Below are 27,895 nucleotides of genomic sequence, written 5' to 3' on the forward strand. Positions count from 1 at the left end.
ATTAAGAGTGATAATTGAGAAAATCAAGATACAATATTGTTGTGCTTTTTTTTTTTTTAATATAAGTTAAAGTGTTACTCCAAGCTTTAGTAACCCCTGGATGTTGGGCTAAGGTAACATCCCCAGGACGAACTTGAAAACCAGAGTAAACTGAATGTACCTTTCCTGTTTAAATACTTATCATGACCACTTTAGTGATTTGAAGTTGCCCTGCTGCCTGAAGACTGTGCAGTATTTTGCAGTGAAAGCTGCACATTAAGAATTTAACCCTTTGACAGTGTCATTGGGGCTTCATTAGACTTGGAAAAGTGTTCTGGGTTGGCTAATGTGAATTCTGTGCAAATTTAGTGTATGTCATCAACACACACAGCATGCTGGTGACAGACAGCCAATGGGGTACTCAGCACACCAAGGGCTACTCTAACCAAAACCGGTGGGTTTTTGTTTGGTTTGTTTTTTTTAAAACACTGGTTTTCAGCTGGAGTAACCCTTGAATTTCACATATTAACACAAAAATTACGAGTTAGTTTATCTTTTAGTCCGAATTAGGGACTTCTTCACCAAAGCCAAGACAGTATATATAGGTCAAAGCTTTTGGAACAACATATAATGTACAGTTAATTGAAAAAAAACTGGAAATATCTGTAAACCACAACTTGAGCGAGACCTTCATAAAATAATTATTTGCATAAATAAAGCCAAGTTCCCAGACAGAGACCATTAGAAATGTTTTCAGCTCACCTCAGATTGCTGGGATTTGAATTTGATTCACATCCTTCCAGCAACCTTATTCCAACAGGTTTCCCACAAATATAATAATTGTCATTTTAATATTTCTTTCAAAGCTCAAACTAATTCAGCAGCATTAAGTACAGGATGTAACTGGTATCACAATACTGGCATAGGGTAACAGTACGGTAAATATTAAATGGCCGCTGGCCTGCGAAAATAAAACGGCGAAAGCAGAGACACAGAGCCAGATGTAAATTTTATATAGACAGACTAACAGACAGCCAGATAGACTGATCCACTAATAATTGGCAAACAAAGAGACAGGTAGACAGCTTGTGTCCTTAGTCTAGAAAAGTTTATTGTATTCTAGGCAACGGGAGGTTCTACAGTTATTCCATGCCTCACCATAGTATACATTTCGGCAGAACATACCAATTGTGGGCACCTGTCCCCACATTTATTCAACATTTAGAGAGGTAATAGTGCATCATTAAACATACCGAAAGGTATCAGAACCAGGGCTGGCACCATGCCCTCCCTCCCCACCCTCCCCCCCCCCCCCCCCCCCCGAAAAATAAATAAGATAAAATTAGTTTCATGTCTTTATTAACTGGAAATCGCAAGTTAAAAGAAATTGAAAACCATATTCAAATTTGAAAACTTTATATGTATGTATGTGCATATTTCTAACTGTAATGTAGTGTGTTTGAATTTGTGAGTATAGTGAGTGTTCGCAGCCGTGGAATTGCATTGAAGGTTAAAACTCATGTTAGAAGTGAGTGGGTTAGAGAGGGGTTAATGTTACCGTTAGATTATATTGGGTGTTTAGTGGTAAGAGGATTAAAAGTAAAAGCTTGAGAGAATTTAAAGTGGTGGTATAAGGGGTGTTTAAAATGATTTGGTTTAGGGTTAGAGGTGGGTTAAATGTTTTATTTGGACAAGAGGTGTGACTCATTTTTAAGAGGAGTTAGACCTAGGGTTAAGGTAGATATTTAGTTTTTCAATTTTTTTTCAGATATTTAGTTCTCAGTATACTCTCGCACCCCGTTTTTTTGCTCTCCATTAGTTTTTCAGTTTTAGCCTTTAACCCCTTAAGGACAAAACTTCTGGAATAAAAGGGAATTATGACATGTCACACATGTCATGTGTCCTTAAGGGGTTAAAGCTTATATCTGGGTTTTAGGAAAGTATGTGTTTAGGTTTTTGGAAATGTTAAATTTAGGTTTAGGGAAAAGCTATGTTTAAGTTTCAGGCATGTGGAGTTTGAAGGGTTACTTGCTAAGCACCCACCCTTGTATGATTGATAGCAGAACTGCAGAAGCTGCTATACAGTGTGAATCACTCAACGCTGCCCCCCCCCCCCCCCCTCCTGCTGCAATGAATTTCCAATGTAAGAGGCTGTTAGTGAACGTACGGCAGTACTGGAGGCGTTGGGACAGCATTGAGTTTTACACACTATACAACTGTTCCTGCAGCCCTGCTATCAAACTGACCACAGAGGACTCTTGTTTAGGCTCCTCTTACGTATTTCTTCTCACCAGTCCTCACAAACTCCAATAACGCTCATTGTAAGTCTTGTAAATAGGTTCCCCCTAGAGGACAGGTGTCTGAAGTCACTGCCTACTAGGAAATCTAGCCTTGGTCACATACATGCACAGAACACTTTTAGCAGTGATCTGTGCATGGACTGACCAACCTGGAAGGCAATTAGTCAGTATCATACCTAGCAACAATTTGAATATGTAAAGGACACTTTCATTTCAGGGGTGTGAGTGGGGGGGGGGGGGGGAGGGGGGGACCAGGGGCGGGCTGTTCTGTGAAGCTTTTTATGACTTACTAATAACCATTTATGTAACTACAATGTAATTTAGAACAAGAACAATGTATCTTATATACACAGACTGGATTATAAATAAATTTATTGTAGTTTAAAGACATGTTAATATGAGTATTGTTGCTGCGGAGCTCTGTAATACACTTAGATACACCAACACTACAGAGCTCCTTCAAAAGAGGGACCTAAGGGTAGAAAAGAGAGCCAGAAGGATTTGGGCCCAAATGATGAACTGTCCCTCCTAAATAGGGACACTTAGGAGATGTGACCATTTTATACATTTGTGGCAGCCAGAAATGCCCAACCTTCTGGCACCCCATTTCTCAACTGACATCCCTGTCACTGACATCCTAGCAGATATGAAATACTTTCACATTCCACTTGGTTGGCAGATGGAACAATTTAGTATTTTGGCTATTTAACACAAAAATGTAATATTTTGAAATATTAAGATTCTTTTTCTCTTTTTTGGATTTTTCTCATATTAAAGATTGACCTCCACGTTAAAGGAGCACTATAGTAGGGTCATTAGGTCCCCCCTCCCTCAGGGCTCCCCTCTCGCTGGGCTGAATGGGTTAAAACCTCTTCAGCTACTTACCTTTCTCCAGCGCCAGGCTCTCTGTGTGCTGGGGAACTCTCCACCACCTGCCGACGTCAGATCCTCCACCCCCTGCCCGCGCGCATTCAAACAGCCCATATAAAAGCATTACTCAATGCTTTCCTATGGACGTCCAGCGTCTTCTCACTGTGATTTTCAGTGAGACAGCCACTAGAGGCTGGATTAACCCTCAGTGAAACATAGCAGTTTCTCTGAAACTGCTATGTTTTCAGCTGCAGGGTTAAAACTAGAGGGACCTGGCACCCGGACCACGTCATTGAGCTGTAGTGGTCTGGGTGCCTATAGTGGTCCTTTAATGCTGGCAGAATTCTCAATCCGTTTTCGTAATGTCAATGGAAAGTAAACAATTATGTTTTGCTAACGCTACAAAAAGCAAGCATACAATGCAAATAGTTGCACTGCTGAGCTCAAAGTAATGTCTTGTGTCACTATATAGATGTCATCTAAAAAGTTGTAAACCTGTAAGAAACATAGAAATTTAATTAAAACAAAAGTGAATTAAGGTGGAATGAGACCCACATTGCACAATTCTGGCCACAATTAGCCAACCCAGCAGCAGCTTTGATATTTTTAATCTATAATTTGAAATCTGGTTTTCATTGCATCACAAAATAAATAGAAAAAAATAAATCCTTTAATACTGGATTAATTTCATTGTCATCTCGTCGTCTTAAGATAATTAAGAAGCTTCATTTTCCATTAATCTCATCATTATGCAGCATTAAGCGTCTTACAAGTATTGTTGACTCTGTATGGTGTTAACAAACCAATAAACCTTTCAGTGAATTACTTAGCTTACTAAAGGGACACAGTATGTTGATTAAAATAAGATGAAAAAAAATCAAGGAACACTCGAAACACCACAACCACTTATATTTAGTGGTTATGATGCGACAAGTGACTCCCCCCCCCTCTTCCCACCACCATTATAAGTAGTCAAACTGTTTTAGAATCGTCCGACTTCTTATCTGAGATCCATCAAGCAACACTCTGTTTCCCCACTACATCCGACGGAAAGTCATAATTGTTAGCTTAGGAGCTCCCATTAAAAATAGAGGCCCAAACATAACATTTAACTAAGGCCTCTAGGCCCGAAACTGTATTTTTGTGCCCTTTTTGATCTCCAATAAATACATTTCTTTACTTTCACCCTACATTGTGATTTCTGTGGACAGCTATTTTACTTGTTCCAGGTGGGCTGCAGGACCACCTTCCACAGAGGTGTACTTGTGTGCAGCACTCTTTTGACTTTAAGCATAGGAGCTTCGAGCTAAGCCCTGCATGACTAGTTAATTGTCTACGATTGTAAGCTGATTGCTCTCTGCTATTTTGATAAGCCTGGCTAAGCTCATACAAAGAGCTTCCGGTTCTCTCTTGAATGAAGTAGTTGTGGGAGTGGACCACAGCGCTATTTAGTAGTTATGGTGCTTGGAATGGTCCTTAAAACCATTAAGCTAATACTAACTATTGAAAACCTGCAATTGCTGCAACTCTCTAGCTTTTGCAACTTCTACAGTCAACTCAAACCAGATAGTGGTTCAGCCAGTCCTGTTAGTCCCATTATTTTCAATAGCAGCTGAGAATATCCCATAAATGTGTGCCCAGGGAAGGTTCATGGGACTTGGAATTCAGCACTTGTCAGCAATTCCATTCCTTAGATATGATTATACAAACAAAATGTGTGAACACAACCCCAGTGAAAAAAGTGACAATTGAAAACAAACCGGAACTTCCCTGTGTAATTAACCTGACTGACAGCAACTACAGGCTTTTTAGTTTTGTTAAAAAGGAAAAATAAATGTATTTCAAAATTCTAGTGTTATTATTTTTGAAATGCTATTATTTAAAATTTTAATACATTTTGTGCAAAGCCTTTACATACTTATTGTTTATCCAAATCGCTAAGAATTGAAAACCATGTTGAGGTGGATGCAAGAAGATGACAGATATGTTTGTATAAACCAGTAAAGCATCTTTTTGACACATTAAAATGTCAAACTGCTAGAATAGTTGGCATTTTAACTTTGAAACGGTGATCTCCCGGCACGTGCACATTATAATCTGCAGTAATGGATATGAGAGCACAGCTACATTTAACCCCTTAAGGACCAAACTTCTGGAATAAAAGGGAATCATGACATGTCACACATGTCATGTGTCCTTAAGGGGTTAAGTCAAATAAATCAATTGTTCCGAGTGCTTTTCCTGGCAGGTATCAATTGCTCTTTCTCTTTTTAACCTAACTTTGATTTTACTTTGTGCAATTATTTACCGATTTCAATTCATTTCTTGGGAAATAATTCTCTCTGGGAATAATTCTGAGAAAAAAAAAGTGCCTAAGGCTAATTGTTTAAATTGTGTATATTTTGTCAGAATTAGCTCATTTCTTCTTAATTTACAGCTGCTAAATATTGAATAAATGGGATCTGTACACGTCACACCTCTAGACACACTTAATCATTTATGGCAGGGTTCTCCAAACTCTGGCCCTCCAAATGTTGCTAAACAATGACTCCCATCATTCTCTGGCTATTTATTTAACTCAAAGATTCATGGGAGTTGTAGTTCAGCAACATCTGGAGGGCCACAGTGTAGAAGCCCCTGATATATGGAATGAACGTGAAAACTACTGTAATTTAGGAGGACTGGACTTCATTGTTACTACTGTGATCAATATGTACTAGTGGGGTCCATTGATACTATGGTGATGTACTAGTAGGGTCCATGTTTGAAGGGAGACCCACATTTACTAATAGGTGTCTTCAATGAAAAAAATAAAAGTTTAGGAGTCAATGTTTACATGAGAGATCCATGTATATTAATTAGTTCAGTGTTTAGTAGTGGATTAGTATACTTACAACATACTTCAAAACAATAAGAGATATGGACTAATGACAGGTGTATGGGCAGACCAATGGATGGACTTGTCTACCAAGTGGATGGCCCTTCGTGACAGCTTTTCCTGCATGCACTTCAGGCTGACTGACAGACTGTCTGCCACATTCAGTATAGTCTATGTTCAAAGTGCTAATCACATGCATGCACTGCACTAACTACAGGGTAGTTCCATAGTATCATCAGATGTGGGCTATCAGGGAACAAGCTGATGGGCCACAACTCCAAATTTAGGATGGCCTCAGGGAGCCCAGGTCATTTGGGAGATATATTACAGTGGGTTCCATGTTTAAATGAGGTAGTAATAGATATAAGTGGGGCTCGCTCATTATCACTAATGTGATCTTTAATCATGTATGAAGTTTATGCTCGTATGCTCACTAATGAGGTACAAGTATATTAGTTGTGTTTCTGTTTACTAATAGGATACACGTTTACTAGTGAGGTCAACATTTACTAAAGATGTCCTTCTTTACTAGAGACAGCCATGTATATTAGGGGTCCTTTTTGTGGAGACGAGATCCATATATATTAGTGGGTTTGATATTTAGTATTGAGTCAGTTGTCAGGTCCGTGCTTCCTAACAGGGTCCATATTTAAAAGAAGATGATGATAAATATTAGTGTGCCACATTTTTACTAGCAGAATTCATGTTCCATGGTCTGTGCATAGTAGTAAGACCCATGTTTGCAAATGAGGGCCGAATATTAGTGGAGTCCATGTCTGTGCACTATGCAATATTCTTACTCCAGCTGCCTCTCTCTTCTTTAAAGGGACATTATAGTCACCAAAAGAACTTTAGCTTAGTAAGCAGTTTTGGTGTATAGATCATGCCACTGCAGTCTCACTGCTCAATCCTCTGCCATTTAGGAGTTAAATCCCTTTGTTTATGAACCCTAGTCACACCTCCCTGCATGTGACTTGCACAGCCTTCCTAAACACTTCCTAAATTATTTGTTTTAATCAGCCACCAACTACATACTGCCCCCGCTGCATCCCCACACACACACTGCCCCCACTGCACACACTGCCCCCACTGTACCACCATACACACACTTCTCCCCCATACACACACTGCCCCCACTGTACCCCCATACACACACTGCCCCCACTGAACCCCCATACGCATACTGCCCCCCACTGTACCCCCATACAAACACTTCTCCCCCATACACACACTGCCACCACTGTACCGCCACCAAACACATTTCCCCACCACACATACTGCCCCAACTGCACACCCATACACACACTGCCCCCACTGTACCCCCATACACATACTGCACCCCCATACACACACTGCCCCCACTTTGCCCCATACACACACTTCTCCACCTTACACACACTGCCCCCACACACACTGCACCCACTGTATCCCAATACACACACTTCTCCACCAAACTCACACTGTCCCCACTGCACTCCCAAACACACACTGCCCCACTACACCCTCATACACACACTGGCCCTATACACACAGTGTATTGCCGTCTTGGCACTTCGAGGAAACAAAGCTGGTTTGTATTGCGGTTTAGGCACTCAGGCTCAAAAATGTTCGCCGTCACTGTCCTACTCTATTAATAGCTCGCTAGACTCTACAGGAGCCTACTGTGTGTTATTAACGTCCAAGTTACAGAGCAGGAGATACAAACCTTTAAAGGGATTCTCCAGAGCCAGGAAAACAAACCCGTTTCCCTGGCACTAGAGAATCATGGAGCGCACCCCTCCCTCCAGCCCCCCATCGCATGTCGGTGAAGGGGGTTAAAACCCCTTCAGCTACTTACCTGAACACATCGCCTATTTCCCTCGGCGCTGGGTCAGGCTCCTCCCATGCTCCTGCCGATGTCAGCCGACGGGGGAGACCTAATGCACATGCACGGCTATGGCTGCACGCGCATTAGACCTCCCCATAGGAAAAGATTTTTCAATGCTTTACTATGGTGAAAATCTGACGCTGGAGGTGCGTGAGGACGTCCAGCGTCAGATAACAGACGAATACGGAAGCGCCCCCAGTGGTTGTCTGTTAGACAGCCACAGAGGACAGACTTAGTGCTGCAATGTAAACAATGTTTTACATTGCAGCACTAGGTGCAAAAGGGACACAACACCCAGAAAACTTAAATTAGCTGAAGTGGTCTGGATGCCCACAGTGTCCCTTTAAAGTAAGTTACATCTGATTAAAAATGAAACCATTTTGTTTCATGCAAACTGTGTCAGTCACAGGCAGATAAGATGTGGCTAGGGCTGCATTAATAGAAACAAAAGTGATTTAACTCCTAAATACAAGTGATTTGAGCAGAGAAGCTTTACAGGCATGAGCTACATATAAAAAAAAAATACTGCTTCAGTTGTTTTGGTGACTAAATTCAATTAATCTGCTTGCAATGTCGTCTTGAAGTGAAAATCTATTTTTAAGTAATCTATTTTTAATGTTCAGTCCTTTAGCAGCCCTTACACATACCCAGTTTATCACTCATTGTTTCAATTACAGGGAGTGCAGAATTATTAGGCAAATGAGTATTTTGACCACATCATCCTCTTTATGCATGTTGTCTTACTCCAAGCTGTATAGGCTCGAAAGCCTACTACCAATTAAGCATATTAGGCGATGTGCATCTCTGTAATGAGAAGGGGTGTGGTCTAATGACATCAACACCCTATATCAGGTGTGCATAATTATTAGTCAACTTCCTTTCCTTTGGCAAAATGGGTCAAAAGAAGGACTTGACAGGCTCAGAAAAGTCAAAAATAGTGAGATATCTTGCAGAGGGATGCAGCACTCTTAAAATTGCAAAGCTTCTGAAGCGTGATCATCGAACAATCAAGCGTTTCATTCAAAATAGTCAACAGGGTCGCAAGAAGCGTGTGGAGAAACCAAGGTGCAAAATAACTGCCCATGAACTGAGAAAAGTCAAGCGTGCAGCTGTCAAGATGCCACTTGCCACCAGTTTGGCCATATTTCAGAGCTGCAACATCACTGGAGTGCCCAAAAGCACAAGGTGTGCAATACTCAGAGACATGGCCAAGGTAAGGAAGGCTGAAAGATGACCACCACTGAACAAGACACACAAGCTGAAACGTCAAGACTGGGCCAAGAAATATCTCAAGACTGATTTTTCTAAGGTTTTATGGACTGATGAAATGAGAGTGAGTCTTGATGGGCCAGATGGATGGATTGGTAAAGGGCAGAGAGCTCCAGTCCGACTCAGACGCCAGCAGGGTGGAGGTGGAGTACTGGTTTGGGCTGGTATCATCAAAGATGAGCTTGTGGGGCCTTTTCGGGTTGAGGATGGAGTCAAGCTCAACTCCCAGTCCTACTGCCAGTTTCTGGAAGACACCTTCTTCAAGCAGTGGTACAGGAAGAAGTCTGCATCCTTCAAGAAAAACATGATTTTCATGCAGGACAATGCTCCATCACACGCGTCCAAGTACTCCACAGCGTGGCTGGCAAGAAAGGTTATAAAAGAAGAAAATCTAATGACATGGCCTCCTTGTTCACCTGATCTGAACCCCATTGAGAACCTGTGGTCCACCATCAAATGTGAGATTTACAAGAAGGGAAAACAGTACACCTCTCTGAACAGTGTCTGGGAGGCTGTGGTTGCTGCTGCACGCAATGTTGATGGTGAACAGATCAAAACACTGACAGAATCCATGGATGGCAGGCTTTTGAGTGTCCTTGCAAAGAAAGGTGGCTATATTGGTCACTGATTTGTTTTTGTTATGTTTTTGAATGTCAGAAATGTATATTTGTGAATGTTGAGATGTTATATTGGTTTCACTGGTAAAAATAAATAATTGAAATGGGTATATATTTGTTTTTTGTTAAGTTGCCTAATAATTATGCACAGTAATAGTCACCTGCACACACAGATATCCCCCTAAAATAGCTATAACTAAAAACAAACTAAAAACTACTTCCAAAAATATTCAGCTTTGATATTAATGAGTTTTTTTGGTTCATCGAGAACATGGTTGTTGTTCAATAATAAAATTAATCCTCAAAAATACAACTTGCCTAATAATTCTGCACTCCCTGGTATATGGTATTTTCTCCAAACGTTGGAGCACTAAGTATAGTTCTCTACAAGGTACAGGCTGAGAACTATTAACTCACTTGACTGACTGTTCACTATTTTGCTAGATGAGGCCTTCATAAAGTGAAAGGATAATTAAAACAATTCTACTTAAAAATGGATTCTCATTTCAAAACAACATTGCAAGTAGATTAATTGAATTTTTACAATAGCTTGCTAACTATCCATGCTATTGTAAATTAAGCCAGAATTGCCACTTGCATTTTTGACAGTTTTTCAGTTCGGAGGTGCCAATTAGGTAACTGAATTATAATTGTCAAACCCTCATTAACATTTACTATAAAAACTTGACTGCAGCGAATATATTATATAACTAATCAATCAGAATAAGCGATATGTAGCGTAGTTCACAGTTCGCACTTTGCAGGAAACAGGCAATACATCCCTACAATCCATGACATGCCAACATGTCCAATATTTTCTGGGAATAATTATTTTTTTTTTATTTAATAAACTGAATAGATTTTAAAACAATATATGATGGTACGCACATGGTATTTCTGAACATGGGGACACTCTAAGCTTACTGAGAAAAAAAAAAAAAGAAACGGCTCTTGTACTGTAGGGATTCTGAGACACTGTTTGTTTGCTTTTGTTTATCCAAGCATGTAACTAGTGTTAAAATCTAAAGCAAATGAATTATTGAATTCCACTTTTTGTTTTTCCTTCAGACCATCTTTTTATATGTACCAATGAACAAAAGATGGTTATTGGCAAGATATATTTAATACAAATTCTAAGGCATTAACATTCTAAAATAAAGGAATGTTTTGTTTAAAAACGGCAGAGGACCTTCCCATCTAAGCAGTTAAATTCATTTATCAACAGAGCATGAAAAGGTCTTCAAATTCTGATGACATTCCTTAAACCTCTCCAGCAAACTGGAATTATGAAAAAACATGCCTCCCAAGTGTCAATATTTAATAGGGGCATCCCTATTTTGTGTCCAAATCCCTTTGTCTATCATTTCTATCCTAGATTCCATCTTTTTCTAGGAGCTCCATCTTGTTGGTGTGTCTGAGTGTATAACAGAGCTCCACAAAAACACCACAAAGTTCTTTGTGACAGTTTATCCACCACTGACAGTATGGTTAGAGTGGTTATCATAATTTGAAGGTCCATTTAAACAAAAAGAATAGTAAACTCAGGTTTGTTGTATTCCTTTTAAAATGTGTTTGCTTTGAATAATTATACTAATGAATGAGCAGAAAAAACATAAAACGATAAATCACAGAAAATAAAAATGTCTCCAGATCCATTTTGGATGGCGGAATAAATGGTCCGTAAGAACTTTATGGTGTTGTGGAGTAATCATTATGGATTATTGGGAGCAGAGTAAGTGGAGGCCAGATGCATGATGGGACATATTCTCTTAGAACAAGAGACAGGAAAAAATTAGTACACATTCATTATTAAAAATATCTTTAAAAACTTTAGACTTTAGTATAGTATAGGAATATAGACTAACATGCATGCCCTAATGACAAATGCAGACATCCGGGTCTTAACCCCTTCAATAACAAAAACGAGTATTAATAGTATTTGTTTTCATGTTTTTTGATGTATAAAATCAAGTCCATAAAGCCTCACTCACTAACCCTTGATTATACTTTAGTTATTATTACAAGCCTGTAGAAGAACGGATTTCTGTGCCAGAAGCCTCTAGTCACTGGTATAAGGAATATAAAGTTGCTGAAAATTTCAGCTTACACTCTGACTTCAACAGTACAGGATGTTTAAAGTGACACTGTCACCGTCTGTGGACTTTAGCGACTTTGCAAAAACCCTCTTATATCGGTTTTAGTAATAAAACGTTGCTAGAAGAATGAAACAATGCCTTTATTGTCACAGTGTTCAAATGCATATCTATTGCATGGTGTAGAAACCCAGCAGACCATTGGGAAAGTCTCTTGTTAGACAAAACGTGTCTGGTCACTTGTCAACAAAACTCAAATGAAAGTAGTTGAAACAAGGAGCCGAGCAAGGCTACTCGGAAGATGCTCTAATCATTGGAATTGTGGCAGACTGCTTCGGCTGGGGTTTTTTCTATCCTCGATGCCCACTGTGAGTTCCTAGGAGATCGCAAGCCAAATTACAGGGTGAACTCCAGGAGGCAGCATGTGCTTTACCACAGCTGGACTGTTTTAAATGTTTTGAACATTTTGAACCTTGATACTTTTTTAAGGTGGACTAGTTTGCTTATGTTTTTAAATGTCCGCATGATTTCCTTTAATTTACTTTCTTTCATTCTATACAGCAATTTATGTTTCGGTGTTACACATTTTATTTATTTTAACATTACGACTTTCTATCCTGCATAAGATATATTATATTTTTATTTTAATTTGTATTACCATTTTAAGATTAGCACGGTTCAGTTTTGTATATATATTTTATATGGCAATATTCTGCATTTATACATTTAAAAAAAAAAAAAAAAAGTCGACGTTAAACAGACTACAAGAAAAATGGATTTTTTTTTTTATAAAAATAAACAATTTATAATATCAGTTTACTCACAATGACACGAATCCTTTTTCTCTTCGTAGCCTGGCTTGCAAGCACAACGGCCAATAGGTACCAGCCATCCTCCATCTGCACTGCAGTACATCTTGGGAACATCAAACTCCACTGAATTATTCACACAAGATCCCTTTACCTCCACCAGAGCCGAGTCTCCTCCAGTAACAGTATCCGGGAATTGAGCTAGGTTGCGAATTGTCATGGGACATTTCTTGTAGAAGACCCTAACGGAAACCAAAGCAATACATGCTCCAACATCTTGAAAAGCCAAGTAGAAGCCTTTCTTGTACAAGTTACTGATGTCTCGGACTTCTGTGTTCAGTTTCATGACTCTGTCGCCAACATCAACTTGAGTGAAGCTTTCATCTGCTGCTATGGTGTCAATCTTGATGTACTGGTTCTCCTTAATGAACCACAGGTTGCTATTGTTGGATTCATAATAATACATATTAAAGGTCTCCTTACATGTGCCTGATACTCCAGGGAGACTGTTGCAATCTCGTAGGGTAAACTTTATCTCAATGTAGACACGCTGAGCACCTCCTCTTGGAATCCAACTGGTTCTCAGCCAGTTATTTTGGCTGACCTCCAGAACATTGCAAACCTGGTAAGTTCTCATTGGAGTGTTCCTTTCATCCATTACACTTATTTCTTCCCACTGTCAATGGCAAAAGAAACATTATCAATAACATGAAAACCCTTACAAAATGAGTCAAAAAATCTGCCAATAGTTAACCCATGTATTGTGTACTTGCCAAATCTGAATATCAGGTAATGCAATATAAATCTGCTGGATGCTGATCTGCTCATAATATTGCTTCCAGTTAATATGTCAATAGGCTTTGCATGGGATGCCATATTTTAAAGATACAAAGATTTAATGTATTTATTTTAATATAATATAAGCTCTGACTACTTCTGAATCAAGCCATAGACCAAGGGGTAGGCAAACTTCGGCAGTCCAGGTGTTGCGGACTACATCTTCCAAAATTCATTACATCTTACAAAATTCCTTACAGCCATAATACTGGTAAAAGCATCAAGGCAGATGTAGACCAAAACAGCTGGAGGTTGCTCCCCTTGCCACATATTAACAAATCTGTAAAGGACACAAAGGACCAATAATAGTGTAGAATTTAGGGACTACATAATTTTGAACCATTGGAGATGTTACTAAAACCAGCATCTGAAAAAGAAATCTAAAATCTAAAAAAATTCTAAATTCTAAATTGGTTCTCCGGGATGCTCTCTGAAATAGATATAATATTTTCCTGCATGTTTCTGGAAGAACCTCAACAATCAATGTTTTGCTAACCCAAGTGCTGGTATACAGAGTATACAATAAATAGGAATTATTCAACATATTTACTAACCCCTTCTGGTGGGTATGCCACCCATCCCAGGTCTCCAAGTGCAGACATAGAGTCGAGCAACGTTACTAGAACAAAAGGAAAAATAATGTTAATATTTTTACAGAGTTTTCAATAATATGGTTTACTTAACCTGACATATAGACATATGTACATAGAAACATATACCAATGAATGCATAACACAAGCATTTTGCATATTTTTAAAGATATATCTAGTCCTGTAACTATAAAATGAACTATGCAGTTTGATAAGTCTGTTATATTCTTTCTAACATTAGGTGTTGAAATCTCAAATCTCTCTGGTCTCTAAGGTTGATCTTAATCTCCTGTTCCTCAGGAACCTCAGGGTTTACAAGATAAAAAATTGATGCCCCATGAGCAGTTCTACTCATAACACAATGGCAGTTTACATTCTATGTTGAACTGGTCAATGTGTAGAGATCAGCATGCAACACATACTTTGAACAATAGATCTTTCTAACCAGGAAGACAAATTATGAGTCTTTCTAGCTGACAGCTCGAGGTGGAGCTACATGCTCCAAACCAAAGATCATTAGCTAAGTAGATATTCAGCTTTGAAAGGGTAGCCTGCACATAAACAGTACTTGTTCCATTTCTATTTCGGCAAGCTCTCATGGTTTGATACTTAGAGTGACCTTTTAACTTGCTTATATAGTTGAATTTATGATTTTCATGAAGGAAGCAATGCTCACCATTTTCTAGGCAGCTCTCAATAGAAAGCTGACATCTATGCAAGAACAATGTGAGTGTACCAGTATTTGCTTAAATATATTAGCCACCTCATGTTACTACAGAAATAGCAGATCATGTGTAAGGGTCATTCAGACATTTTGTTATTTTAATGTTTTTTTATATATTATTATTATTATTATTATTATTATTGCCATTTATATAGCGCCAACAGATTCCGTAGCGCTTTACAATATTTTGAGAGGGGGGGATGTAACAATAAATAAGACAATTACAAGAAAACTTACAGGAATAATAGGTTGAAGAGGACCCTGCTCAAATGAGCTTACAGTCTATAGGAGGTGGGGTATTAGAAACATTAGGATAGGAAATATCAAGTAGGAGTGAAGCAGAGCTGGAGGAGAGAGCAAAGCACTATCCCATAGGAGAGCAAGAGACAGGTATGTAAGGGAGAGATTACTCTGGGAGGCCATACGCTTTCCTGAAGAGATGGGTTTTAAGGCCCTTCTTAAATGATTGAAGACTAGGGGAGAGTCTGATGGCGGTAGGCAAGTTATTCCATAGGAGAGGAGCCGCCCGTGAGAGGTCCTGCAAGCGTGAGTTGGCAGTACGGGTGTGAGCAGCGGTCAGGAGGTGGTCGCGGGCAGAGCGGAGGGTACGAGGAGGGGCATACCTCTTGATCAGTGAAGAGATATAAGAGGGGCTGGAATTGTTCAGTGCTTTAAATGTATGGGTTAGCACTTTGAATTGACTCCTATAGGATACAGGGAGCCAATGTAAGGACTGGCAGAGGGGCGAGGTGTGAGAGGACCGACTGGATAGGAAAATCAGTCTAGCTGCAGCATTCATTACGGACTGTAGCGGGGCAGTACGGCTTTTGGGGAGACCAATCAGGAGAGGGTTACAGTAATCCATGCGGGAAATTACTAGAGCATGGACAAGCTCCTTGGTAGCATCTTGCGTAAGAAAGGGGCGGATGCGGGCTATGTTTTTGAGTTGGAACCTACAGGACTTGGCAACAAACTGGATGTGAGACTCAAAGGTGAGACCAGAGTCAAGTATGACGCCAAGACAGCGCGCTTGTAGGGATGGACTCATGTGGATATCACTGACTTGAAGGGAGAGTGAGAGAGGAGGATCAGTATTAGGAGGAGGAAAGACAAGGAGTTCAGTTTTAGAGAGGTTAAGTTTGAGAAAGCGTGACGACATCCAGTCAGAGATGGAAGAGAGGCAAGCAGTGACACGTTGCAGGACGGCCGGGGAGAGGTCCGGTGAGGAGAGGTATATCTGAGTGTCATCAGCGTACAGGTGGTAGTTGAATCCAAAAGAGGCAATAAGTTTTCCAAGAGAGGCAGTATAAAGAGAAAATAGAAGGGGACCATGGACAGAGCCTTGGGGAACTCCAACCGAGACAGGGCGAGGGGAGGAGGTATCCTTGGAAAAGGAGACACTAAATGAGCGTTGGGAGAGATAGGAGGAAAACCAAGAGAGGACAGAGTCACAGAGACCGAGTGATTGAAGAGTTTGAAGGAGGAGAGCATGATCAACTGTGTCAAAGGCAGCAGAGAGGTCAAGGAGAATTAATATGGAGTAGTGACCTTTGGATTTAGCGGAGATTAGGTCATTAGTCACTTTGATAAGAGCGGTCTCAGTAGAGTGGAGAGGGCGGAAGCCAGACTGAAGAGGGTCAAGGAGAGAGTTGGAATTAAGGAAGTGAGACACACGGGTAAAGACAAGTCTTTCCAAAAGCTTTGATGAGTAAGGGAGCAGGGATATGGGACGATAGTTAGAGGGGGAGGACGGGTCAAGAGATGTTTTTTTCAGGATAGGTATTACAGTGGCATGTTTAAGGTCAGCAGGAACAGTGCCAGAAGAGAGAGAGCAGTTAAAGATGTGTGTTAGGATAGGCACAAGACAAGGGGAGAGAGATCTGATGAGGTGAGATGGGACAGGATCAAGTGGGCAAGTGGTGGGGCGAGAGGAATGGAGAAGTGCAGCCACCTCTTGTTCAGTAGCTGGGGAGAAAGTCTGAAGGGTAGGGAAAGCATGATTTATGTGTGGTTGAGAAAGAGAACGGCAAGGAGGGGAGAATTGTTTCCTTAGCTGTTCAATCTTGTCAGTAAAGTAATATGCAAAGCTATCAGCTGTACGGTTAGTTTGGGGGGTGGCCACAGCAGGGCGGAGAAGGGAATTAAAAGTGTCAAAGAGACATCTGGGATTACGGGAGCATGAACTAATGAGAGAGGAAAAGTAGGACTGTTTGGCGAGGGCAAGGGCTGCGCTGTACGAAAGCAACATGAATCTATAATGAAGATAGTCTGCCTGGTTGCGGGACTTCCTCCAGGAGCGTTCAGCACAGCGGGAGCAACTCTGCAGATAGCGTGTTGATTTATTATGCCAAGGTTGGGGTCGTGTTCTCCTCGTGGTGCATGTTTGGAGTGGGGGTGCAGTGTTCAAGGCAGATGTGAGGGTAGTGTTATATGTGGAGATGGCCAGTGAGGGACAGGAGAGGGAAGGGATGGATAGCAGTTGTGAATCAATGTCAGCCGACAGCTGCTGGAGGTCAATAGAGTTAAGGTTCCTCCTGAGCTGAGGGGGGTTAGGCTGAGGTTGTTGGGTGAGGGGGCAATTGAGAGCAAACGATAAGAGGTGGTGATCAGAGAGAGGAAATGGAGTATTGCAGATATTAGATAATGTACATGAATAGGAGAAAATAAGGTCGAGGGTATTGCCAGCTACATGAGTGGGAGAATTAGCCCACTGCAATAGTCCAAGGGAGGAAGTAATTGAAAGTAGTTTAGAGGCTGCTGGGGTTAAAGGTGGGTTAATGGGAATATTGAAGTCTCCAAGAATTAGGGATGGAATGTTGGAAGAGAGGAAGTAGGGTAGCCAGGCAGCAAAGTGGTCAAGGAAGAGGAGAGGGGAACCAGGGGGACGATAGATGATGGCAATGTTAGCAGAGAAGGGTTTGAAAAGGCGAATTGAATGAATTTCGAATGATGGGAAAGAGAGGGAAGGGGGGGTGGGCAGGGTTTTAAAGGAGCAGTGGGGTGAGAGAAGAAAACCTACACCGCCACCTTTAATCTCCGCTTGACTTGGATTGTGGGTAAAGTGAAGACCACCAAAGGACAGTGAGGCAGGGGTAGCAGTATCCGAGGGAGAGAGCCATGTTTCTGTTAGTGCAAGTAGGTTTAGGGAGTGTGAGATAAATAGGTCATGGATGGAAGTAGATTTAAAGGTGCTGCACACAGAGCGTGCATTCCAGAGGGCAGCTTTAAAAGAGGAATTATAGTGAGAATTACATGGAATGGGTATTAGGTTGTAGTGGTTTCTGGTGTTTGAACCAGGTGGCTGAGTAGTGGAGGGACCAGGGTTTGGAGAGACATCACCTGCTGCTAGGAGTAGTAGGATGGAAAGGAAGAGAAGGTGCGAGTAAGATTTAAATGTTGGGGATGAGAGCTTGTATTAAATGTTTATATATGTATTATTAAATGTTTATATATGTATTATTAAATGTTATATATGTATTAAATGTTTATTTTTTTATATATATTTTACTGGAAAACAAAGAAAAAACATATAATTTACATACCGCAGCAAATAATATCATAACTGCATGGAAACAGCACCTTTCTAACCCCAAAGCACCAGTGTGAGGTGCACAACTGGTTTGTGAATTCAGTTTCTGTTGTTGTCTAAAGTCCTTTGCACTTTCAGGAGTTTTGCATGTTACACAACACACAACGCTACATTCCGGAGTTTCAGGCATATTATTGAAAGTGATAAATAGTTTAAGCTCCCTTACTTTTCTCTGGTTTTGATAATGTGTCCATTCTGACAAAAATATTAACCAAGTACAGTAAATAATTTGTAATTATTCAAATTGGATGAACTACGTTTACTTTGTACAAAATAAAAAATTTTGTCATCTTGTGGAAAAATCAAAACCATCAAACCTGAGTACTTTTTTTTCAAACATTATTTAGAAATTCTATTGGTTTTGTACATTGTTGAATGTAAAATGTATAGAATGCATGGAAAAGGGAATAGGTCAAATCTTTTTTTGTCTTTATAATACACTAATATCATCATTTTAATCCCATGAAGTCAGTGCACCAAATGGGAACAACTTTCACCGTTGACTGTAGTCTTATTTATGTTCAGTGAAGAGACCCTAAACAATTGGACTTTTCTAAGAAAAATAATATATTTCATATAGTTGCGTAAAAACAAAAGTGTTTTTTTTTGTCAATTTCTTTTTTTATTGTGGCATTAGAAAGATACATGGCAAGTAAAACTGAATTACAATAGAGTTTTATCCAAATGATTCAAATTATCTATTTTCTTCAACAAAGTTTCACGCAATATTAAAAACAGATGTTATACTGATTGTATTCAAATAAGCTGAGATTCAATGGGGAATGCTTAAGACATCATATAGCATCACAAGCACTTTTTTCAGCTTCCAAAACGATCATGCACAGTTAATCAGTCGGTTTGAGTACGTCAAGAAATGTAGCCCAGGTGACATCAAATTTCTTATAACTTATTAAACCATATTTTCTGGTAAACAATGTACATTAATCACAAATTATTCTCATCAACAATGCTCCTTTGCTTCCAGATTCCATTGCAAATATCCCTATAGGTTAACCGCAAAAAGAAAATCCTTTTAAAGCAAAGATATTGTAACATTATAAGTGGCTTTCCAAATGCACCATTCCTGAATTGCTACACAAGTGTTTTCATAAGTACTTATGGAGAAATATCATGATCAACGTATATTACCAGGAATAATAAATTATGGCATACATAATAATTCATATTTTCTCTTATGTTTTGAGTTATAAATGTTATTACTAGTGTTGTCGCGAACCCGAAATTTTCGGTTCGCGAACGGCGAACGCGAACTTCCGTAAATGTTCACGAACCGGCGAACCGCGCGAACCGCCATTGACTTCAATGGGCAGGCGAATTTTAAAAACAACAGGGACTCTTTCTGGCCACAAAAGTGATGGAAAAGTTGTTTCAAGGGGACTAACAACTGGACTGTGGCATGCCGGAGGGGGATCCATGGCAAAACTCCCATGGAAAATTGCACAGTTGATGCAGAGTCTGCTTTTAATCCATAAAGGGCAGAAATCACCTAACATTGACACCTGTCCTCAAAGCCCCTGATACACACTGACACAGAGCAGAATAGAGACTGTTCCCCGTCCTCAGAGACCATGATACACACTGACACAGAGCAGAATAGAGACTGTTACCCCTACATAGGGTCACTTGGCAGATATGGCGGGGTCGTGGGAGGGTGAGGATGACTTTCACCTCTTCCCCTGTTACATTCCCGTTGTGCTGTGACATCACCCTTATACGCTGTGTAAAGCATACTATTTAATTTGATCAGCATGGCCACTTGAGTTTTTTATAGTTTTCACGCTGCTTGTAGTTTATATATGGTTCACAAAAATCAAACAAACGATAAAGTAAACATGTAAGGATTCAGAATATTCTTTCAAACCCTTACACATTGTGTGTACGTATTTTTTGTCTTAAGTTTGTGGCTTTAAAGAGGTTTACGTTGTTTCTATGATGTGCATAACATGTTCTTGTAAATGTTTGTTAAATTTTTCCTGGAATTGTAATTTTTGAATCTGAATAGAGATAGTCAAATCCCTGATACACACTGACACAGAGCAGAATAGGGACTGTTCCCCCTACATAGGGTCACTTGGCAGATATGGATTGACACCTATCCTAATGATCCCTGATACACACTGACACAGAGCAGAATAGAGACTGTTCCCCCTACATAGGGTCACTTGGCAGATATGGATTGACACCTGTCCTCAAAACCCCTGATACACACTGACACAGAGCAGAATAGGGACTGTTCCCCCTACATAGGGTCACTTGGCAGATATGGATTGACACCTGTCCTCAAAACCCCTGATACACACTGACACAGAGCAGAATAGGGACTGTTCCTCCTACATAGGGTCACTTGGCAGATATGGATTGACACCTGTCCTCAAAACCCCTGATACACACTGACACAGAGCAGAATAGGGACTGTTCCCCCTACATAGGGTCACTTGGCAGATATGGATTGACACCTGTCCTCAAAACCCCTGATACACACTGACACAGAGCAGAATAGAGACTGTTCCCTGTCCACAGAGACCATGATACACACTGACACAGAGCAGAATAGAGACTGTTCACCGTCCACAGAGACCATGATACACACTGACACAGAGCAGAATAGAGACTGTTCCCCGTCCACAGAGACCATGATACACACTGACACAGAGCAGATTAGGGACTGTTACCCCTACATAGGGTCACTTGGCAGGTATGGATTGACACCTGTCCTCAAAGCCCCTGATACACACTGGGGGGAGCTACTGTCCTCCCCAACCCCTGCGCGGTGGGTGGGGGCCATAAATCACAATGGGGGGACCTACTGTCCTCCCCCCCTCGGCCCCCACCCCTGCGCGGTGGGGGCGATAAATCACAATGGGGGGGCCTACTTTCCTCCCCCCCGGCCCCCATCCCTGTGCGGTGGGTGGGGGGCATAAATCACAATGGGACGGACCTACTGATAGGAGTGGAGTATTGTTCATATCAGTTTAATACCTTCCGCGTCTCCTATCAGTGGACGTGTAAATGGCAGAGATTTTTAATTGTTGAATCACCTCCCCTTTTTAGGCCAAGGTGGGAAGATGCTTAGACCACTGGTATATTGGTGCCATCTTGGAGGATTTTTTTTGGTTTGGTTTTTGAAGCCACAGTGCTGCACCAGTGGGCCTAAAAATTAGTCATGTACATATGCCTGAAAAATTTGGTATTGTTGCAGCCGCTGCTATAGCAGCGGCCAGAAAAATTGATGTTTGTTTCACAGGCAGAAAGTGCCCTAAAACATGGCGGCTTGAACCCTAGTTGGTGGCGGATAAGTCACGCAAGTCAAACGTCATTCAGAGCTAAAATACAGCAGCGTGTGGACCATTTTTAGCCCAAGGCAGCTCATCTCATCAGGCCTTTTTTAATCGAATGTATCGCCCAGTGTCAGTCCCTTCGGGATCCATCCCTCATTCATCTTAATAAAGGTGAGGTAATCTAGACTTTTTTGACCTAGGCGACTTCTCTTCTCAGTGACAATACCTCTTGCTGCACTGAAGGTCCTTTCTGACAGGACACTTGAAGCGGGGCAGGCCAGAAGTTCTATCGCAAATTGGGATAGCTCAGGCCACAGGTCAAGCCTGCACACCCAGTAGTCAAGGGGTTCATCGCTCCTCAGAGTGTCGATATCTGCAATTAAGGCGAGGTAGTCTGCTACCTGTCGGTCGAGTCGCTCTCTGAGGGTGGATCCCGAAGGGCTGTGGCGACTTAAAAAGGTCCGCATGTCCTCCAACAACAACACGTCTTTAAAGCGTCCTGTCCTTGCCGGCGTGGTCGTGGGAGGAGGAGGAGGAGGATGACTTCCACCTCTCCCCCTGTTAGATTCCCGTTGTGCTGTGACATCACCCTTATACGCTGTGTAAACCATACTTTTTAATTTATTTTGCAAATGCTGCATCCTTTCCGACTTGTTGTAATTCGGTAACATTTCCGCCACTTTCTGCTTATACCGGGGGTCTAGTAGCGTGGACACCCAGTACAGGTCGTTCTCCTTCAGCCTTTTTATACGAGGGTCCCTCAACAGGCAGGACAGCATGAAAGACCCCATTTGCACAAGGTTGGATGCCGAGCTACTCATTTCCCGTTCCTCCTCCTCACTGATGTCATTGAAGGTATGTTCTTCCCCCCAGCCACGTACAACACCACGGGTACCAGATAGGTGACAACGAGCACCCTGGGATGCCTGTTGTGTTTTGTCTTGCGCCTCCTCCTCCTCCTCAAAGCTACAATCCTCCTCTGACTCCTCTTCCTCACAATCCTCTTCCAGCGTTGCCGCAGGTCCAGCAAGCGATGCTGATAAGGCTGTTTCTGGTGGTGATGGTGACCACAACTCTTCCTCTTCCTCTTCACGCTCATCTACAGCCTGATCCAGCACTCTTCGCAGGGCACGCTCCAGGAAGAAAACAAATGGTATGATGTCGCTGATGGTGCCTTCGTTGCAACTGACTAGGTTTGTCACCTCCTCAAAAGGACGCATGAGCCTACAGGCATTGCGCATGAGCGTCCAGTAACGTGGCAAAAAAAATCCCAGCTCCCCAGAGGCTGTCCTAGCACCCCGGTCATACAAATATTCATTAACAGCTTTTTCTTGTTGGAGCAGGCGGTCGAACATTAGGAGTGTTGAATTCCAACGTGTAGGGCTGTCGCAAATCAAGCGCCTCACTGGCATGTTGTTTCGCCGCTGGATATCGACAAAGTGAGCCATGGCCGTGTAGGAACGCCTGAAATGGCCACACACCTTCCTGGCCTGCTTCAGGACGTCCTGTAAGCCTGTGTACTTATGCACAAAGCGTTGTAGATCAGATTACACACATGTGCCATGCACGGCACATGTGTCAACTTGCCCAACTTCAATGCCGCTATCAAATTTTTTCCGTTGTCACACACCACTTTGCCGATATCCAGTTGCTGCGGAGTCAGCCACTTTTCCACCTGTGCGTTCAGGGCGGACAGGAGTGCTTGTCCGGTGTGACTCTCTGCTTTCAAGCAAATCAAACCCAAGACGGCGTGACACTGCCGTATCCGGGATGTGGAATAGGAGCTGGGGGGGTGCCGTTGATGTGGAGCAAGACGCAGCAGCACAAGAGGACTCAGCCGAGGAGGTTATGGAAGAGGATGGAGTAGGAGGAGTAGAGGAGGTGGCAGCAGGACTGCCTGCAATTCGTGGCGGTGTCACCAACTCCTCTGCAATGCCACGCATTCCTTGCTTGTCAGCCGTCAGCAGGTTTACCCAATGCACAGTGTAGGTGATATACCTGCCCTGACCATGCTTTGCAGACCAGGTATCAGTGGTCAGATGGACCCTTGCCCCAACACTGTGTGCCAGACATTCCATGACTTCCTTTTGCACAATCGAGTACAAGTTGGAGATTGCCTTTTGTGAAAAGAAATTCCGGCCGGGTACCTTCCACTGCGATGTCCCAATAGCTACAAATTTTTTGAACGCCTCAGACTTAACCAGATTGTATGGTAAAAGCTGCGGGCTAATAGTTCGGACAAGCCAGCTGTCAGACGCTGGGCAAGGGGGTGACTTGGTGACATTGGCTTCTTACGCTCAAACATGTCCTTGACAGACACATGACTGTGGGCAGATGAGCGGGAACTGCTCAAGGCAAGAGACGGAGTGGCGGATGGTTGAGAGGGGGCAAGAAGGACAGCAGTGGTTGACGTGGCTGAAGATGCTAGACCAGGAGGAGGATGGCGACTTAGAGTAGGCGTGCTGCTTGTACTCATGTGTTGATCCCATAGGCGTTTGTGATGTGAGATCATGTGCCTATGCAAAGCAGTTGTACCTAGGTGGGTGTTGGACCTCCCACGACTCAGTTTCCTTTGGCACAGGTTGCAAATGGCATCGCTGTTGTCCGAGGCAGACACACAAAAAAAATGCCACACTGCTGAGCTCTGCAATGACGGCATTCTGGTGGTGGACACAGCATGCGTTGATTGGCGTGCTGTCGGGCTGACCCCGGGTGCCAATGCATGCTGTCTGACTGTGCCACTAGCTCCTTGCGACGACCCCCCCCCCGCTTCCAACTCGTCTCCTCCTCCTCTCTGTCTCCCCATCTGAACTTTCGCCCTGTTCTTCTTCTTGCCGAGCGGGCACCCACGTGACATCCATGGACGCATCGTCATCATCAACTGCTTCGCTTGTATCTGACAACTCAGAAAAGGAAGCAGCAGTGGGTACAACATCATCATCATCACACCGTACCTCCATGTGTTTAATGCTGCCTGCCTGAGACATATCCCTGTTATCTACATCCTCTAGCAATATTGGTTGCGCATCACTCATTTCTTCAAACGGGTGTGTGAATAACTCCTCTGACATACCAAGTAAAGCGGCTGTGGTGCTAGTTTTGTGGTGGCGGCAGGCGGGTGAGTGGTATCTTGAGAGGTGCCTGAAGCTAAGCTGGAGGAGGATGGTGCGTCAAGGTTCCGAGCGGAGGCTGTACATGATTGGGTGTCCTGTGTTAGCCAGTCAACTATGTCCTCAGAACTTTTCAAGTTCAGGGTACGTGGCTTCTGAAAACTGGGCATTATTCAAGGGCAAAAGGGAATCACAGCACCACGACCACGACGGCCCCTGCGGGGTGGCCTGCCTCTGCCTGTCATTTTTTTGGGGATTAGTGGTACTATGCGTGCAAGCTACTGTGAGACCAGATATGATTGGCAATGTGAACTGTAACAGTTCTGCAGAGCACACACTGTAGGCCTGACACACCCGCTTGAAGACAAGTAACTGCTATTCAATCTATAACAGTGAAAAACAAATTTTCTTTGTAAAAGCACGCTATAGAGACACCAGATATGATTGGCAATGTGCACTTGAACAGTTCTGCAGAGCACACACTGTAGGCCTGACACACCCGCTTGAAGACAAGTAACTGCTATTCAATCTATAACAGTGAAAAAAAAAATTGTTTTTAAAAGCACGCTATAGAGACACCAGATATGATTGGCAATGTGCACTTGAACAGTTCTGCAGAGCACACACTGTAGGCCTGACACACCCGCTTGAAGACAAGTAACTGCTATTCAATCTATAACAGTGAAAAAAAAAATTTGTTTTTAAAAGCACACTATAGAGACACCAGATATGATTGCCAATGTGCACTGGAACAGTTCTGCAGAGCACACGCTGAAGGAAGGACTGACAGAGCCGCTTGAAGGACACTGACTGGCTGCTATTAGATTACACTAGAAACCTTTTTTCTTTGTAAAAGCACGCTATAGAGACACCAGATATGATTGGCAATGTGCACTTGAACAGTTCTGCAGAGCACACACTGTAGGCCTGACACACCCGCTTGAAGACAAGTAACTGCTATTCAATCTATAACAGTGAAAAAAAAATTTTGTTTTTAAAAGCACGCTATAGAGACACCAGATATGATTGGCAATGTGCACTGGAACAGTTCTGCAGAGCACACGCTGAAGGAAGGACTGACAGAGCCGCTTGAAGGACACTGACTGGCTGCTATTAGCTTACACTAGAAACCTTTTTTCTTTGTAAAAGCACGCTATAGAGACACCAGATATGATTGGCAACTGTCAAAGCACGCTGGCACAGGTCTGCAGAGCACACGCTGAAGGAAGGACTGACAGAGCCGCTTGAAGGACACTGACTGGCTGCTATTAGCTTACACTGGAAACCTTTTTTCTTTGTAAAAGCACGCTATAGAGACACCAGATATGATTGGCAATGTGCACTTGAACAGTTCTGCAGAGCACACACTGTAGGCCTGACACACCCGCTTGAAGACAAGTAACTGCTATTCAATCTATAACAGTGAACAAAAAAAATTGTTTTTAAAAGCACGCTATAGAGACACCAGATATGATTGGCAATATGCACTGGAAAGGTTCTGCAGAGCACACGCTGAAGGAAGGACTGACAGAGCCGCTTGAAGCACACTGAGTGGCTGCTATTAGCTTACACTAGAAACCTTTTTTCTTTGTAAAAGCACGCTATAGAGACACCAGATATGATTGGCAACTGTCAAAGCACGCTGGCACAGGTCTGCAGAGCACACGCTGAAGGAAGGACTGACAGAGCCGCTTGAAGGACACTGACTGGCTGCTATTAGCTTACACTAGAAACCTTTTTTCTTTGTAAAAGCACGCTATAGAGACACCAGATATGAGTGGCAACTGTCAAAGTACGCTGGCAGGGTTGTGCAGGGCACACGCTGAAGGAAGGCATGACAGAGCCGCTTGAAGGACACTGACTGGCTGCTATTAGCTTACACTGGAAACCTTTTTTCTTTGTAAAAGCACGCTAAAGAGACACCAGATATGATTGGCAACTGTCAAAGCACGCTGGCACAGGTCTGCAGAGCACACGCTGAAGTAGGCCTGACACCCAGACGCTTGCAGACAACCTGACACAGAAGCTGGCAGGCAGGCAACTGCTCTTCTATTACAGTGAAAAAAAATTATTTATTTTAAATGTAAAGCTTAACCTATTGTAAAAACAGATATGAGTGGTGGCACTGACTGTGCAAATGGGCAAGGCATCCAACCTGACACAGAAGCTGGCAGGCAGGCAACTGCTCTTCTATTACAGTGAAAAAAAAAGTATTTCTTTTAAATGTAAAGCTTAACCTATTGTTAAAACAGATATGAGTGGTGGCACTGACTGTGCAAATGGGCAAGGCATCCAACCTGACACAGAAGCTGGCAGGCAGGCAACTGCTCTTCTATTACAGTGAAAAAAAATTATTTCTTTTAAATGTAAAGCTTAACCTATTGTTAAAACAGATATGAATGGAGGCACTGACTGTGCAAATGGGCAAGGCATCCAACCTGACACAGAAGCTGGCAGGCAGGCAACTGCTCTTCTATTACAGTGAAAAAAATTATTTATTTTAAATGTAAAGCTTAACCTATTGTTAAAACAGATATGAGTGGTGGCACTGACTGTGCAAATGGGCAAGGCATCCAACCTGACACAGAAGCTGGCAGGCAGGCAACTGCTCCTCTATTACAGTGGGAAAAAAAATATTTCTTTTAAATGTAAAGCTTAACCTATTGTTAAAACAGATATGAGTGGTGGCACTGACTGTGCAAATGGGCAAGGCATCCAACCTGACACAGAAGCTGGCAGGCAGGCAACTGCTCTTCTATTACAGTGAAAAAACATTATTTCTTTTAAATGTAAAGCTTAACCTATTGTTAAAACAGATATGAGTGGTGGCACTGACTGTGCAAATGGGCAAGGCATCCAACCTGACACAGAAGCTGGCAGGCAGGCAACTGCTCTTCTATTACAGTGAAAAAAAATTATTTCTTTTAAATGTAAAGCTTAACCTATTGTTAAAACAGATATGAGTGGTGGCACTGACTGTGCAAATGGGCAAGGCATCCAACCTGACACAGAAGCTGGCAGGCAGGCAACTGCTCTTCTATTACAGTGAAAAAAAATTATTTAT

General features: G+C 42.2%; 1 protein-coding gene across 3 annotated transcripts in view; it reads right to left on the reverse strand.

Annotated features, from left to right (window-relative positions):
• Positions 1-27,895, reverse strand: part of LOC134586604 (ephrin type-A receptor 3-like) — a 200,073-nt gene that overhangs the window by 139,012 nt on the left and 33,166 nt on the right. For all 3 annotated transcript variants that reach the window (XM_063442227.1, XM_063442226.1, XM_063442228.1), the window contains 2 exons: positions 14,074-14,138; positions 12,698-13,358 (listed from right to left, as the gene is read on the reverse strand). In XM_063442227.1, the coding sequence (XP_063298297.1) occupies positions 12,698-13,358; positions 14,074-14,138 (726 nt within the window). The remainder of the gene's footprint in view (positions 1-12,697; positions 13,359-14,073; positions 14,139-27,895) is intronic.

This window comes from Pelobates fuscus, chromosome 2 (assembly GCF_036172605.1).
Source record: "Pelobates fuscus isolate aPelFus1 chromosome 2, aPelFus1.pri, whole genome shotgun sequence".
Classification (NCBI taxonomy): domain Eukaryota; kingdom Metazoa; phylum Chordata; class Amphibia; order Anura; family Pelobatidae; genus Pelobates; species Pelobates fuscus.